At 49.1% G+C, this 16,648-nt stretch overlaps 1 protein-coding gene and 1 long non-coding RNA gene across 8 annotated transcripts in view; one reads left to right on the top strand and one right to left on the bottom strand.

Annotated features, from left to right (window-relative positions):
• Positions 1-16,648, bottom strand: part of LOC140905804 (GTPase IMAP family member 7-like) — a 47,253-nt gene that overhangs the window by 22,767 nt on the left and 7,838 nt on the right. For all 6 annotated transcript variants that reach the window (XM_073329306.1, XM_073329307.1, XM_073329309.1 and 3 more), the window contains one exon: positions 4,066-4,165. In XM_073329306.1, coding sequence (XP_073185407.1) covers positions 4,066-4,111 — 46 coding nt within the window. In that variant the 5' untranslated portion in view covers positions 4,112-4,165. The remainder of the gene's footprint in view (positions 1-4,065; positions 4,166-16,648) is intronic.
• Positions 3,513-12,582, top strand: LOC140905812 (uncharacterized). Of its 2 annotated transcripts, XR_012156949.1 has the most exons (4): positions 3,513-4,239; positions 5,853-5,968; positions 9,536-9,588; positions 11,205-12,582. It is a non-coding gene; the product is annotated as an uncharacterized lncRNA (long non-coding RNA). The 2 variants fall into 2 exon arrangements; XR_012156948.1 differs by lacking the exon at positions 3,513-4,239 and having other exon boundaries at positions 5,543-5,968.

Genomic DNA, 16,648 nt, shown 5'->3' with positions numbered 1-16,648 from the left:
ATTCTTTCGACTCATTGGGATGGTTTGTCCCTGTAACCTCAACAGGGATTCCTTGAAATACAGCCAGCTCTCCTGGACTCCTTTCCCCTTCAAGTTAGTCCCCCAGGGGATCCTGGCCATCCGTTCCCTGAGGGAGTCGAAGTCTGCTTTCCTGAAGTCCAGGGTCCGTATCCTGCTGCTTTCCTTTCTTCCCTGCGTCAGGATCCTGAACTCAACCAACTCATGGTCACTGCCTCCCAGATTCCCATCCACTTTTGCTTCCCCCACTAATTCTACCCGGTTTGTGAGCAGCAGGTCAAGAAAAGCGCCCCCCCTAGTTGGCTCCTCTAGCACTTGCGCCAGGAAATAATTGCTGGGCAGGAGCTGGGCAGCTGTGGGTGAGAGCTCCTACAGCAGGGGCCGCACTCACCTCACCCAATATGCGTGGGGGAGTGGGCAGCACTAAGTGTCACCCCCCACATGCCTGGGCTGGGCAGGGGGAGTTCACCAGCGAAACACTCCAATGCCCGACAACAGGCACAAACGTTTCTGTGGTGCCCCAGGGTGAGAGACAGAGAGGCCGACCCCCGTTGCGTAGCACAGGAATGGCTGAAGTGGAATTACTACATCTGAGTGTGAGTCCTGGGGAAATGAGCCCAGCATAGGGATGTCTGGCACCGTTTGACTTCTGTTTGTACATCTGACGGTGCTGGGCCTGATCTGCACCAAATGGAGCTTGTCTAAGTGGATTTTACTTCAGTTAGTGTTTGACCCCCCTGTTTAAACTCGGGGAAACAGTGTTTTAAAAAATTAATATACCGTCCTGTGTGGCGTCTGACAGGGAGTGAACTGGAGCATCCCTCAAAGGGAGCCGAGCTAGGACAATGTGGGGTCAGAGACGTCCCGTCCACAGGGGGGCCCCACGCTGCTGCCAGCCCGGCTTGGCCCCACTCCTCTGCCCCGCCCCTGCTTCAGGGGGACACGGCGGGGCCAGCAGCAGCACCTCCAACCTAGCCTGGCCCTGCTCTGACCCGCCGGCTCCCAGCGTTGCTCGGGGGAGGAGAGGGGATGGGGGGTTTGGGGGAAGGGGTGGAATGGGGGTGGGGCTTGGGGGGGAGTGGGAGGGTTATCCCGGGCCCCACAGTCCCCTAGGCACGCCCCTGTGTGGGGTGCGATGTGGGGGACATGCCCTTAGTGTTGTGCTAACACATTTGTTGGCAATGAATTGCCCTTGTATTGTGAGGCACTGGTGGTGCTGGGGGGCCACGACTGAGGGGTTCCTGTGGGGAGCATGAGAGGGCTCCCTGGGCACACTTCACTGCCACTCAGCACCCAGCCCTGCCCTCCTCCTGGTCCCCCAGTGCCCTCAGTAATGCCAGAGGGGCCACCAGAAGAAGGGAAGGTGATGGGACAAAGGGAGCATGTCTAGCATCCAGAGGGGAGCTCCAGAGCCCCATTGCATTTTGGGGGTTAGCACAGAAGTGGAGGGGCCCTGCTCACTCATCTGCAGCACGAGAGAATCACAGAGGTGTGAACTGGCCCATCCATCTCAGCAGCTTTTCTCCTCGTTCCTCTCCCAATCCAGGTTCTGTGTGCCAGGGGTGAGCCCCAAGCGTATCCCATTATCTTCAGTGTCCCACATCTGTCTCAGAACAATGTGTGTGAGCCATGTACTGAGCGCACCTGTTCCCAGGCCAGACCCGACCCAGTGCACCTGGTGCTGCCTGGCAGGAGGTCAGCCCGCCTTCCAGGCACAGGAGGGATTTATCCAGGCTGGAACTCTTGCACTGGCCTCATTTTATACCCCAGCCCTGTTGTGCCAGACCAGTTTCAGCACAGTCTGCCTATGCATGTGGATTTTAGAGCACTTTGAAATATCAGCTGGTGATGCTGGCGTACCTGGTACCAGTCAGCCCATGCCAAGATCCCCGTGTCTCAATTGAATGTTGACAACACAGAGCTGGAATCAGTTTAGCTCACCTGTGTGTGAGTATTGCTAAAACAGGTATCAGAATTATTAGAATGGGTTTAGTGTTCAGGCGTTACTGAATGCTCATGAGTGGCTGCCTGCACTAATCTCTCTTAGAACATCTGTATCCCAGCCCATTGAGAGTTTGTGCTGTGAGCCTCTGACTGTGTAAATACCAGACAGAAGAGAGCCATTAACTAGTGTGAAACGCGGGTCTCCAACAAAAGGTGTCACATCCTGCCCAAGAGGGAAGGTCCATCGACCCCAGATGGATGTTGGCGGAATATTAAAGAGGACAAAAGACTTTGTTGTTTGTTTCCCCACCTCCACCCATGAAGATGGGTCGTGCAAGTGAATTGTTAGAGCTGGGCACCCCCGGATGCCGGTGCCTCCACTCTGTCCCCTTTTCCTGCCCTCCCCCCACCCCCTGGCTACAGTTGCCTCTGTCTATGTGTGTGTATATATTTACCTGCTTTAAAACTTCCTGTCAGGGTGGTTAAGCACTGGAATAAATTGCCTCGGGAGGTTGTGAAATCTCCATCACTGGAGATTTTTAAGAGCAGTTTAGACAAACACCTGTCAGGGATATGATAGATGGTGCTTGGTCCTGCCATGAGTGCAGGGGACTGGACTTGATGGCCTCTCGAGGTCCCTTCCAGTCCTATGATTGACCAAGAAATACGTCTGCTCTGGGGGCTGGGTCAGAATTTGGATTGTGTGCAATTCTGATCTCCCATGTGTAAGAAAGATTAATTCAAACTGGCACAGGGACAGAGAAGGGCTACTAGGATGATCAGAGGAATGGAAAGCCTACCTTATGAGAGGAGACTCAAGGGTCTTGGCTTGTTTAGCCTAACCAAAAGAAGGCTGAGGGGAGATATGTTTGCTCACTATAAACACATCAGAAGGATAAACACCAAGGAGGGAGAGGAGCTATTTAAATTATGACCCAATGCTGACACAAGAACAAATAGATATAAACTGGTCATCAACAGGTTTAGGGTTGAAATTAGTTGACAGTTTCTAATCTTTGGAGGAGTGAAGCTCTGGAACAGCTTTCCAAGGGGAGCAGTGGTGGCAAAAAACCTAACTGGCTTCAAGACTGAGCTTGATAAGTTTATGGAGGGGATGATGAAACTACCAACAATGGCATGTAGCTGATCTGTGACTGCTAGTAGCAAATATCTCCAACAGCCAGTGATCAGACACTAAATGGGGAAGGTTCCGAGTTACTACAGAGAATTCTTTGCCAGATGCCTGGCTGCTGGGTCTTGTCAAAATGCTCATGGTCCAACTGATCACCCTATTTGGGACCAGGAAGGAATTTTCTCCTGGTCAAATTGGCGGGGGTAGGGGTTGCCTTCCTTTGCAGCACTGGGCACAAGTCATTGGCAGGTTTAAAGTCGTGTAAATGGTGGATTCTCTGTAACTTGAAGTCTCATGATTTGAAGACTTCAGTAGCTCAGCCAGAAGTTATGGGTCTATTGCAGGAGTGGGTGGGTGAGGTTCTGTGACCTGCAATGTGCAGGAGTTCAGACTAGATGATCACAATGGTCCTTTCTGACCTTAAAGTCTGTAAGTCTATAGTGGGGAACACAGGGTTAGTTTAGTGTTCTACGAGTCATTTCATGGAGGAGGCCACTGGGGAATTCTATTCCCCTCCCCTCATGAGCCTGCCTGGGATGGAATTACTGAGTCAAAACTCTTCTCCTCTCTCCTTAGAGAGGACAGGCTGGGAAGGTTCATCATGCAGAGATTTAACTGCCACTGGCTCTCCAGGGAGAGTGGGAATCCTGAGCACGCTCCATCTGCCCCCTGCTCTGTCCAAGGCAAGACCAGGCAGAGTGAGATGGACTCTGAACATCTGGTCATTGGTGATTCTCTGGTGGGAGAGCTGCAGGGCCCATGGGGCCCTTCCAGATATGAACATAATGCCCAAACCAAACCCTGCTGAAATCAATGGAAAGGCTCCCCTTGATTGATGTCAGTGGGTATTGGGTCAGGCCTATATTGAGCCAATGAACAACTGCCTGGCAGCACAACCTGGGCCCATGATGCAATGATTTGGTCACACAATTGTCACAACTTTCTCCAAATACAACTGGTAAAAATCTTACCTTTCTGTGATCCAGATGCAGCAGGGGGAGTTGCCTGGTTAGACATTTTCTCTGCTAAGGAGTCTATCCCCACATCAGTGCTCAGTATCTCACGGAATTTCTGAATTAAAAAAGAGAGCGGAAAGTAGTCGTCACTTGGGCCTGGCTCCACAAAGGGACTGAGGCGTTGTGATGGTGAGCACTGCCATACGCCACTCTGGGATTTAGGCACCTAAGTCTGGGCTGCAGGCAGGTGGCTGTTTATGTTTGGGATGCACAGCCGGGAACTCTGTCCTGGGGTCCGGTGCCTCAGCTCTTTCCCACCCAATACAGCTGGAGGGGTGTGGAGGCGGTAAGTGCCTTAACCCTGGACTTTTGGGTCTGCTGATGTGGGTCTCTCTCAGTCTTGCTTGTTGAAGCCTTTGTATAAATAATTAATTATGAATTGGGCCAGACAGCAACTAAGAATAACTCAATAGTCCAGTGGTTTGAAGACTCGTGGGAGACCCCAGTTCAAATCTCTTCTCATCCAGCAAAGGGGGTGACTTGAGTCTGGGTCTCCCACATCCTGGGTGAGTTCCCTAACCACTAGGTTAAAAATTATAACAGAGTCCTTCTCTTTCCTGTCCTCCCATCCCCCCACCCATTTTGTCTGGAGGTAGGTGTTCTCTAAGTAGATGATTTGTGATGTCACATAGACTTGATACCTTTTCAAACACAAGCATGAATTAATGAGTTATGGATCATAAATTAACATAGTTATTAACACAGGGTGAAGGCAACATACGAGTTTATTGTGAATTAAGATGAGGGTCACAGAATACTTGTGTTACACCCACTGGTCAATTTCCAGATAAATTTGAAGTAGCTTTGAATCACTTGTAACAAAGTTCCTCCTCTTCCTTGGTGGTTCCTGCACTTATTGGTGGATTTGCTTGCCTCAGAGATTCATGGCAGCCCTCAGTTTGCCACTTTTGCCAGTGGCTCAAATCTGCCCTTCACTCAGCTAACCTCATCACTGGCTAGCATGGGGAAAAGGAGGAGAACAATCCCTGCAGTCTCTGCTGACCCCCTAGTGGGTCTGGGGTCAGGCCAGGGACCTGCCCCTCTGGTGGAACACACAGTCCAGGTCAACTCCTCTTATATCAAATAGGGATTTGGTGGGATGGGGGGGAACCCGGGCCCGCCCTCTACTCTGGGTTCCAGCCCAGGGCCCTGTGGATTGCAACTGTCTACAGGCTCTTTTGTAACAGCTGCATGACAGCTACAACTCCCTAGGCTACTTCCCCATGGTCTCCTCCCAACACCTTCTTTGTCCGCACCACAGGACCTTCCACCTGATGCCTGATGACACTTGTACTCCTCAGTCCTCCAGCAGCAAGGCTTCTCACTCCCCGCTCCTTGTGTGCCTCTTGCTCCCAGCTCCTCGGATGCCCCTCGCTAACTGAAGTGAAGTCTGAAGGGTTAATGTTTAGCTATTCCACCTGGAAGCAGGCGGGGCACACCCTGACTGTTTCTAGAAGCAATGCACACATTGCTCTATCCAAGGACAAGGGCTAGATATGAACCATGAAAACTTGATTGTTTGGACAGCAACTGTGGGAGGTTTTCTTAGCCTGGGCTCAAGGCCTGAGAACCAGGATTGTAGTAGATAGGGGATGGTAACTAAGTATATGAATTAACGTCATACATTCCTTTGTGTAGCAGTGTGTAATGCTTAGGGGGAGAAATATAATAAAAGGAGAAGGTGGAAAGCGGGGGGGCAGAACGGCCCATCTCAGCTGACCAGCCTGTTTGCTTGCATAAAGCTGTGTTCTGTCTCATCACTGAACCGCCACAACTGGCGCCCAAACGTGGGGCCCTCAGCACTCACCTCGCCCGGCAAGGGTTTCAGACGCGTCACTCATCCGCTTCGCGGATCCCGGTGAGTATTTTTCATTGTGGTAAGTATGGGAAGCTCCCTCTCTGCTTTGCAAGTGCAACACCGCAATGAGCTGCAGTATTTGCTGCGTAAGGCTCAGCATGACTGCCCGGCTCGAGCACTTACTCTCCTGCTACAGGAGGTGCGTGCCAAGTGCCCGTGGTATCCTGAAGCCGGAAGCCTTAAGCTAGCAGACTGGGAGCGATTGGGCCAGACATTGCACAAAGAGCCTCGGGCACCCGTGCAGGCTTTACATGCCTGACACCTCTGCTGCGATGTGGTACAGCGTGTCGCCTCCGACAGGCCCTCCCTCGCGAGGCTGGTGATCTCACCACGCCCGTCTGCTCCTGCAGCCATCCCCCCTCCTGGCGATGCGACACAGAGTGTCGCCTCGGAAAGGCCCTCTCCAGCACCAACAGAGGGGCTGCCGATCCCGCCGCCCCCGTCCGCTCCTGCAGCCATCCCTCCCCCTGCTTCGCCCCCAGTGCCTCTATTACCACCGCCTCCCTGGCCTTCCCCACCGGAGCCGGTGTGTGATCACCCTCCCCCCGTGGGGCCCCCCGGAGGGTCATCTGCATCTGCTCAGAAGCTTTCGCTGGTGCAACAAATGGTTCACGCAGCGAAAGCTCGATCAGATCTTACAGCGGAGGAGCTGGCTGATCTGGTCTCCGTTTGCCCGGTGACCTGGCAGAATGATGACCAGGGCAACCCCGTGGGCACCTGGACCACTCTGCCATACTCGGTGGTTAGAGAGGTAAAGAAAGCAATTCGTGAATTTGGCCTGACTAGCACCTTTGTGCGTGGTCTCATTGAAGGGATGGGTACTGGGTACTCCCTAATCCCTGAGGATTGGAAAACGCTGCTGCGCATGATGTTGTCACCCAGTCAGTATGTTATTTGGCTTAGTGAGTATCGGCAGATGGCAGAACGCCAAGCTCAGGTACATAGAGAGCGCGGTATCATTTATGAGCATTTGGCAGGGGAGGGCCCGTTTGCTACTATTGAGATGCAGTCTCAACTCCCTCAGGCTGTCTTCCCCATTATTTCCACCTGTGCCCAGCATGCTTTATCTTTACCTGGCCATTATCTTTGAAAACTCGTGGCGAACCGGGGAAGTCCCGGATGACTGGAAAAAGGCTAATGTAGTGCCAATCTTTAAAAAAGGGAAGAAGGAGGATCCTGGGAACTACAGGCCAGTCAGCCTCACCTCAGTCCCTGGAAAAATCATGGAGCAGGTCCTCAAAGAATCAATCCTGAAGCACTTGCATGAGAGGAAAGTGATCAGGAACAGCCAGCATGGATTCACCAAGGGAAGGTCATGCCTGACTAATCTAATCGCCTTTTATGATGAGATTACTGGTTCTGTGGATGAAGGGAAAGCAGTGGATGTATTGTTTCTTGACTTTAGCAAAGCTTTTGACACGGTCTCCCATAGTATTCTTGTCAGCAAGTTAAGGAAGTATGGGCTGGATGAATGCACTATAAGGTGGGTAGAAAGCTGGCTAGATTGTCGGGCTCAACGGGTAGTGATCAATGGCTCCATGTCTAGCTGGCAGCCGGTATCAAGTGGAGTGCCCCAAGGGTCGGTCCTGGGGCCGGTTTTATTCAATATCTTCATAAATGATCTGGAGGATGGTGTGGATTGCACCCTCAGCAAATTTGCGGATGATACTAAACTGGGAGGAGTGGTAGATACGCTGGAGGGGAGGGATAGGATACAGAAGGACCTAGACCAATTGGAAGATTGGGCCAAAAGGAATCTGATGAGGTTCAATAAGGATAAGTGCAGGGTCCTGCACTTAGGACGGAAGAACCCAATGCACAGCTACAGACTAGGGACCGAATGGCTAGGCAGCAGTTCTGCGGAAAAGGACCTAGGGGTGACAGTGGACGAGAAGCTGGATATGAGTCAGCAGTGTGCCCTTGTTGCCAAGAAGGCCAATGGCATTTTGGGATGTATAAGTAGGGGCATAGCGAGCAGATCGAGGGACGTGATCGTTCCCCTCTATTCGACATTGGTGAGGCCTCATCTGGAGTACTGTGTCCAGTTTTGGGCCCCACACTTCAAGAAGGATGTGGATAAATTGGAGAGAGTCCAGCGAAGAGCAACAAAAATGATTAGGGGACTGGAACACAGGAGTTATGAGGAGAGGCTGAGGGAGCTGGGATTGTTTAGCCTGCAGAAGAGAAGAATGAGGGGGGATTTGATAGCTGCTTTCAACTACCTGAAAGGGGGTTCCAAAGAGGATGGCTCTAGACTGTTCTCAATGGTAGCAGATGACAGAACGAGGAGTAATGGTCTCAAGTTGCAGTGGGGAAGGTTTAGATTGGATATTAGGAAAAACTTTTTCACTAAGAGGGTGGTGAAACACTGGAATGCGTTACCTAGGGAGGTGGTAGAATCTCCTTCCTTAGAGGTTTTTAAGGTCAGGCTTGACAAAGCCCTGGCTGGGATGATTTAACTGGGAATTGGTCCTGCTTCGAGCAGGGGGTTGGACTAGATGACCTTCTGGGGTCCCTTCCAACCCTGATATTCTATGATTCTATGATTCTTTCAAGAAGGTCCCGGATTCAGGCAAGCCTACCAAAAGCTTTGTCAGTATCCGTCAGGGTGCCTCAGAGTCCTTTTTGGATTTTACCAACAGATTGCAGGAGGCTATCCTCCGACAGGTGGATAACACTGAGGCAGCTCACGAGCTCCTGTTAAAATTGGCAGTTGAAAATGCAAACGAGGATTGCCGCCGTGCTCTCCAGGCAGCACAAGCCTCTGGTATTTTAGAGCTCTCAGACATGCTGCGGGCGTGCCAGAACATCAGCACACAAGCCCACAAGGCTGGAGTTCTGGCTGCCGCCCTCAGAAAAACTGGGAAGGAGGGGAAGCGTTGTTACCGCTGTGGTAAGGAGGGTCATTTTCAGCGGGAGTGCCGCTCATCTAAGGCACCAGCCCGACCCTCAAAGAAGTGCCCCAAGTGTGGGAAAGGTTATCACTGGGCTAATCAGTGTCGTAGCGGGTCGGGAAACTGCGCGACGGGTCCCCCCCGAACCCAGGGCCAAACGGGGGTGTTTCCTACTCAGGCAATCGCTCCTCTGCCTTGGAATCCGTAGACTCTATGAGGGCGGCGACTGCTGGAAGTGCAGGGCTTGATTTGATCATGCAGGAGGACACTGACTTTCGGCTGCCAGGGGAGGTCTGTGCCATACCTACACAGGTGACGGGACCTCTCCCTGCCGGCTTTGTAGGTCTTGTTCTCCCTCGCTCACATGCTGGGAAACAGGGCTTTTTTGTCATTCCAGGGGTCATTGATGCTGATTACACTGGCATTATTAAGGTTCAGGTGTGGACTCATCTTCCACAGTCGCTCCCGCGTGGACGGTCAATTGCACAATTGATTTTAGTCCCCTATCAGGTGCCAGCTGCCGAGGATCGAACTTGGGGCGGAGGCGGCTTTGGATCGACGTTGTCTCACTCGCCGTCTCACAGCGCGTCTTCTCCACTTGTTGCTCTGACAATGTCAGTCCGCCCCTCGAAGCCTCAGTTAACACTTCTCTTAGATGATGTTCCCTTTACAGGGCTGGTGGACACTGGAGCTGACGTTATGGTGATTCGTGATCTGGAGTGGCCGGTTAGTTGGCCTACGGTTCCTTCTAAAGAATTGTGGGGGATCGGGGGTAGTAAACCCAGGCGCCAAAGTTTGTCTTGGGTCACGGTCTCTAAACCGGGAGGCCGTGCCCTTGCTACTATCCGCCCTTTTGTACTCCCTGTCCACCTCAATATTTGGGGCCGTGATTTACTTACAAAGTTAGACACCACCCTCGATATTAACATCTGATGGCCCAAAACCCTCCCTCACCCACCGTGCCCTCCGCCTTACCCTTGGTATGGCAATCCTTAGAGCCCGTATGGATTGACCAGTGGCCCCTCCCTCTAGAAAAGCTAAAAGCGCTTCATTCGCTTGTGCAGCAGCATTTGCAAGCACAGCGACTGGAGAGCTCCACCAGTCCCTGGAACACCCCGGTGTTCGTTATTAAGAAAAAATCAGGTGCTTGGCGACTGTTACATGATTTAAGGGAAATAAATAAACGCATCCAACCTATGGGCCCCTTGCAATTTGGCTTGCCAAATCCAAATTTAATTCCTCAAACCGATCAACTTTGTGTGTTAGATTTAAAAGATTGTTTTTTTTACCATCCCCCTTTGCCCTCAGAATTAGCTGCTGTTATTTTGGCCTTTCAACCTTTTGCTGATTGTCCCTTTAATTTAATTGTGGATACCTATTCTGTTTATTAGGTAATTGATCATTTACCCCTTGCCCTCATTACCCCTCAGGTTGATGCAGACCTCCTTCGCCTGTTTTTGTTTTTGCAGCACCTTTTTGCCACTTGTCATTTCCCTTATTTTGTTGCTCATATTTGCAGTCATACCCCTCTGCCTGGGCCACTCACTGAGGGCAATGCACGCGCCGGTCGCGCGTTGCGTGGTCAGGTAAATTCCCTTTTTTCTGACCCCATTGAAAGCCATGCCTTTTTTCATCAGTCTGCCTCTGTTTTGGCCCGGCAGTTTCTGCACGTTCCATTGTTCGTTCCTGCCCCCACTGTGCTGCTGCTGCTCCTACTTTTTCTTATGCCGTTAACCCCCGAGGTACCGCAGCAAATCAGCTGTGGCAGATGGATGTTACTCATGTGCCACAATTCCGCCCCTATTTGTTTTTACATGTTTCCGTTGATATTTATTTAAGGTTTTTTTTGGGCTTCCCCACAACGTGGGGAAGCCACTAACAAAGTTATTCACCATTTGCTGGCCTGCCTTTTTGTTATGGGTCGCCCCTGCCAAATTAAAACAGATATGCCCCAGCCTACTGCTCTGCAGCCCTCTCCACCTTTTGTGCCCGCTGGGACGTCCGTCTTACACACGGAATCCATTATAATTTCACGGGCCAAGCCATTGTTGAACATGCCAATCGCACACTCAAAACCTTGCTAGATAAACAATTAAAACAAGGGGAGCTGCGTCTCCGAACCTTAGGAGACATTTAACAACAAATGCATATCCTCTTGTTTACTTTAAATAATTTAACACTGAATGCAGATCAGCAGACCCCTGAGGATCGGCATTTTCACAAATCTGAGGTACTGGAAAGACCACGTGTCTATTACTGTCAGCTGCCCGATCCACAGTGGCTGGGCCCAGTACCTCTAATCACTTGGGGTCGGGGATATGCTGTTGTGTCTCTCCCTGCAGGACCGTTGTGGGTTCCAGCTCGGTGTGTGCGACCGGCACTTAAACAACATGGCATGGCACCAGGGACTGTCGAATCCCATACCGGAGTTTCAGCTGACCTTGGAGGAGACCGCGTTGCCCCCCGAGTCGACAACGACGGGACGGAAACGGAGGAGGCGTAGCGTCCCAAGCCAGCCCGTGACATGGGGAGCAGTAAAAGCATTGGTCGCCGCGGCTCAACGAAGACTGGCAGCAGATCAACAGCCAGAGACTCCTGAGACTTTGTTTGTGGCGATTCTCGCCCAAATCACTGCTAATTCTGTGATGATTGTGTGCCTTTTGTGCCTGCTATTTCCTGTAGGGGTTGGCTCGGAAGCGCCTCCCCCGTTATAAGCCCGAATGACGTATAACATATGGGAAAGATTGGCTTTAATAGCAAATGTTACCTGTGCGCGTGTAGTTAATTGTACTAGTATAAAGGTGCCCTTAGGCTGTCGAAAAATTTCTCAACCTCTTTTAAATTGTTCCCATGCTGTTAATGTTTCATATAATTATGGCCATATCATCCTACCATCAGGATGGGTTTTTACTTGCGGTTCACGCACCTTTAATTATATTCCTGCAAATGTAAGTGATGGCACCCTTTGCTGTTTTAGTAGAATGATATTTATATTGCCTTTTGCTGGTGACAATTGTAGTAAAAGAAGTGTACCCCTTTTAGATGATTATATTGCAGATGTTGAGCTTTTGGTTATTTTGTGTTTGTAATCATTGGGCTTATTTTTTGCTGCTGCTGTGTACAGTGTATTCTTTCCTTGTTAAGATTTTGTAAAATTTTGCCCTGGAAAGCTCCCCAGGTTATGTCCTTGTCTGTCTGGGAGTTAAATAGCATGACAAAACAAATTGACGGCTACCATGAGATGGCCAAATATCAATAAATAAAAAACGGGGAGATGAAGGGTTAATGTTTAGCTATTCCACCTGGAAGCAGGCGGGGCACACCCTGACTGTTTCGTAGAAGCAATGCACACATTGCTCTATCCAAGGACAAGGGCTAGATATGAACCATGAGAACTTGATTGTTTGGACAGCAATTGTGGGAGGCTTTCTTAGCCTGGGCTCAAGGCCTGAGAACCAGGATTGTCGTAGATAGGGGATGGTAACTAAGTATATGAATTAACGTCATACTTTCCTTTGTGTAGCGGTGTGTAATGCTTAGGGGGAGAAATATAATAAAAGGAGAAGGTGAAAGGCGGGGGGGCAGAACGGCCCATCTCAGCTGACCAGCCTGTTTGCTTGCATAAAGCTGTGTTCTGTCTCATCACTGAACCGCCACAGAAGTCCTTTTTAAAACCAGGTGTTGGATCATATTAAAGAAGTTCTGTATTAAAATCACAAATGAGTTTGATTCCCCAGAGTTTAAATTCCAGGGTATTACTAATTAAGTGGTCTCTTGGTTTTTGATACTGTTTCTCTCCCTCTATGTGTGAAACTTGCAAGCTGCTAACTGTGTTAGTACATTCTAAGACAGAGTCTGTTCTCAAAGCAATTCACAGAGAGAGAGACTCAAAGCAATACTCTAACAACAGAAACAGCACCCGGAGACTCCCCGCCCTTTTGTTGTATTAACAATTGTGATTAAAATAGAGATAGAGGATGTATGTGGATGGATGTTTGGTGTGGATAATAACTGAATGATCAGGGAGGTGCCAGCCTAAGAATCCAGTGTCCATCAGCTGAAGAAGGCGTCAAGTGGAAATAACCAGAGGACCCCCAGAGGGCAGACTGGAATCCACCCAACAGCCTCAAGAATGGAAGAACCAAAGAACAAGATAACATCTTGGAGCCGTCAGGAATGTGCTATCTGCTGATTGATTCAGCAACAGCATGATGAAGCAATTCCCATAGACTGGCATAGGAAGAAATTCCTATAAAAATAGACTCTAAAAAGTGAGAACTTTGGGGTCTGATTCTGCAAACCAACTTCCAGGAGCATCAGATGAGCATCTGACAAGGCCCTGCTCCCTCCTTATGTCCAGGCCACCTGGCCAGTGGCTTGGCATGAGCAACTCTAAGGCTGGTAACTATGATAACAACCTTGCAGAACCTGTGTGTGTGTGTGTATGAATGAATGTGTGAATAAATATGAGATTGAATGGAATGTTATAGCTATAACTAACTGCTTACTATGATTCTTTCTGTATTCACAATAAATGTGGTATTTTGCCTTTTTCCCTTTAATAAGATCCTGCTGGTTTTTATTTTATTGGTATAACACAGGTGCCCAGATTAGCCTGCCTGTCCTAATGGATTCTAGTAGCTTCTTAATTGGCTCCAGGTGTCCTAATTAGCCTGCCTGCCTTAATTGGTTCCAGCAATTTCTTGATTGTTCTGGAACAGCCCATTATCTTACTCAGGGAAAAGGGACCTGCTTAATCTGGGGCTAATATATGTGCCTTCTATCACTCTCATGTAGCCATCTGGCTTGACCCTGTTACAAACTACATGTGCGCTCAGGTCAACGTGTGATATGTAGGTGTGTGTTTGGAGAATGGAAAGATTGGCTACTGTGACAGAATATACCCATGTTCACACCCTACACACTACCATAATTATGTTTGTCTAGAGTATGTCTTGTAAAATATTATTTCAAAACTCATAATTTGCTGGTCAGTATCATCCTGATAAAATGTGTGGCATCATTTTATGTAGAGTTATAAGATTTCCCTGTATGATGTTATTAACACATGTTCCAAGTCCACAGCCGTCCCAAACAGAGGTGGGCAAACAGGTCTGTCCTAAACAAAGGAATGTGTGCTCTGCTTCATTTGCATTTAAGCATTAAACAGAGTCATTAAGCAGGAAGGGAAACAAAGAAAGCTCAAGAAGGTGAGAAAAAACCAGCAGGGAACATCCTTCCATCTAGACTCTTTGTCTTCTAGTGTCCAGCTGGAAATGTGTTTCAAGAGAGGCACTTGAACTATAAAAGGAGGGACAGACAACTCTCTCTCTCTCTGCCCATTGCATTAGCTATGCCTGAAGAGAAAAGTTTGGTCAGTAAGACTGCTGGAAGCATGTGGTGAGACACGTTCCTTGACTCTGATATAATTTGCTAAGTTAGGAGAGCTGGCTGTATTTTAAAGAAGCTTTACTGAGGGCACAGGAACAAACCATCCTGATGTGCAGAAAAAATACCAAATATGGCAGGTGACCAGCTTGGCTCAACAGTGAAACCTTCAGTGAGCTTAAACTTAAAAAGGAACCTTACAAGAAGTGGAAACTCAGCCAAATGACTAGGGAGGAGTATAAGAATATTGCTCAAGCATGCAGGGGTGTAATCAGGAAGGCCAAGGCACAACTGGAGTTGCAACTAGCAAGGGATGTGAAGGATAACAAGAAAGGTTTCTACAGGTATGTTATCAACAAGAAGGAGGTCAGGGAAAGTGTAGGACCCTTACTGGATGGGGAGGCAACCTAGTGACAGATGATGTGGAAAAAGCTGAAGTACTCAATGCTTTTTTTGCCTTGGTCTTCACAGACAAGGTCAGCTCCCAGACTGCTGCACTGGGCAACACAATATGGGGAGGAGGTGAGCAGCCCTCAGTGGTGAAAGAACAGGTTAAGGACTATTTAGAATAGCTGGACGTGCACAAGTCCATGGGGCCGGATGCACTGCATCCAAGGGTGCTGAGGGAGTTGGCTGATGTGATTGCAGAGCCATTGGCCATTATCTTTGAAAACTCATGGCAATCAGGGGAGGCCCCAGATGACTGGAAAAAGGCTAATGTAGCGCCCATCTTTAAAAAAGGGAAGAAGGAAGATCCGGGGAACTACAGGCCAGTCAGCCTCACCTCAGTCCCCAACAAAATCATAGAGCAGTTCCTCAAGGAATCCATTTTGAAGCACTTGGAGGAGAGGAAGGTGATCAGGAACAGTCAACATGGATTCACCAAGGGCAAGTCATGCCTAACCAATCTGATTGCCTTCTATGAGAAGATAACTGGCTCTGTGGATATGAGGAAAGTGGTGGATGTGATATATTTTAACTTTAGCAAAGCTTTTGATATGGTCTCCCACGGTATGCTTGCCAGCAAGTTAAAGTTGGATGAATGTACTATAATGTGGATAGAAAGCTGACTAGATTGTCGGGCTCAATGGGTAGTGATCAACAGCTCAATGTCTAGTTGGCAGCTGGTATCAAGCGGAGTGCCCCAGGGGTCGGTCCTGGGGCCGGTTTTGTTCAGCATCTTTATTAATGATCTGGTTGATGGGATGGATTGCACCCTCAGCAAGTTCACAGATGACACTAACTGGAGGGAGAGGTAGATACGCTGGAGGGTAGGGATAGGATACAGAGTGACCTAGAGAGATTGCAGGACTGGACCAAAAGAAATCTGATGAGGTTCAACAGGGACCAATGCAGAGTCCTGCACTTAGGATGGAAGAATCCCATGCACCACTACAGACTAGGGACTGACTGGTTAAGCAGCAGTTCTGTAGAAAAGGACCTGGGGATTACAATGGATGAGAAGCTGGATATGAGTCAGCAGTGTGCCCTTGTTGCCAAGAAGGCCAACGGCATACTGGGCTGTATTAGTAGGAGCATTTCCAGCAGATTGAGGGAAGTGATTATTCCCACCTATTTGGCATTGGTGAGGCCACATCTGGACTATTGCATCCAGTTTTGGGGCCTCCACTACAGAAGGGATGTGGACAAGTTGGAGAGAGTCCAGCAGAGGACAACAAAAAATGATTAGGGGGCTGCGGTGCATGAGTTATGAGGAGAGGCTGAGGGAACTGAGCTTATTTAGTCTGCAGAAGAAAAGAGTAAGGGGAGATTTGATAGCAGCCTTCAACTACCTGAAGGGGGGTTTCCAAAGAGGATGGAGCTCGGCTGTTCTCAGTGATGGCAGATGACAGAACAAGGAGCAATGGTCTCAAGTTGAATGGGGGAGGTCTAGGTTAGATATTAGGAAACACTATTTCACTGGGAGGGTGGTGAAGCACTGGAATGGGTTACCTAGGGAGATGGTGGAATCTCCATCCTTAGAGGTTTTTAAGGCCCAGCTTGACAAAGCCCTGGCTGGGATGATTTAGTTGGGGATTGGTCCTGCTTTGAGCAGGGGGTTGGACTAGATGACCTCCTGAGGTCTCTTCCAACCCTAATATTCTATGATTCTGTAATTAGTAAATGTTTTATCTTTATTTCTCTTGTAACCATTTCTGACTTTTATGTCTTGTTACTTGTACTCACTTAAAATCTCTCTTTGTAGTTAAGCTTGTTTTACTGTTTTATCTAATCCAGTGTGTTTAAGTAAAAGTGTCTATTTGGGATGATAAAATGGCTTCTTATTACCTTTAAGAAATAATGTACTTAAAATATTTTGTACTATGCAGGAGAGGGCTGGGCAATACAGCAGGGGTCCGGGACCCTCTCGGGAGCCACAAGCAGGTTTCAGGAGTCC

The sequence above is a fragment of the Lepidochelys kempii genome, chromosome 2, assembly GCF_965140265.1.
Source record: "Lepidochelys kempii isolate rLepKem1 chromosome 2, rLepKem1.hap2, whole genome shotgun sequence".
NCBI classification, from domain to species: Eukaryota; Metazoa; Chordata; order Testudines; family Cheloniidae; genus Lepidochelys; species Lepidochelys kempii.
Note: the sequence above shows the minus strand (reverse complement) of the source record. Positions and strands in the feature narration are given on the sequence as shown.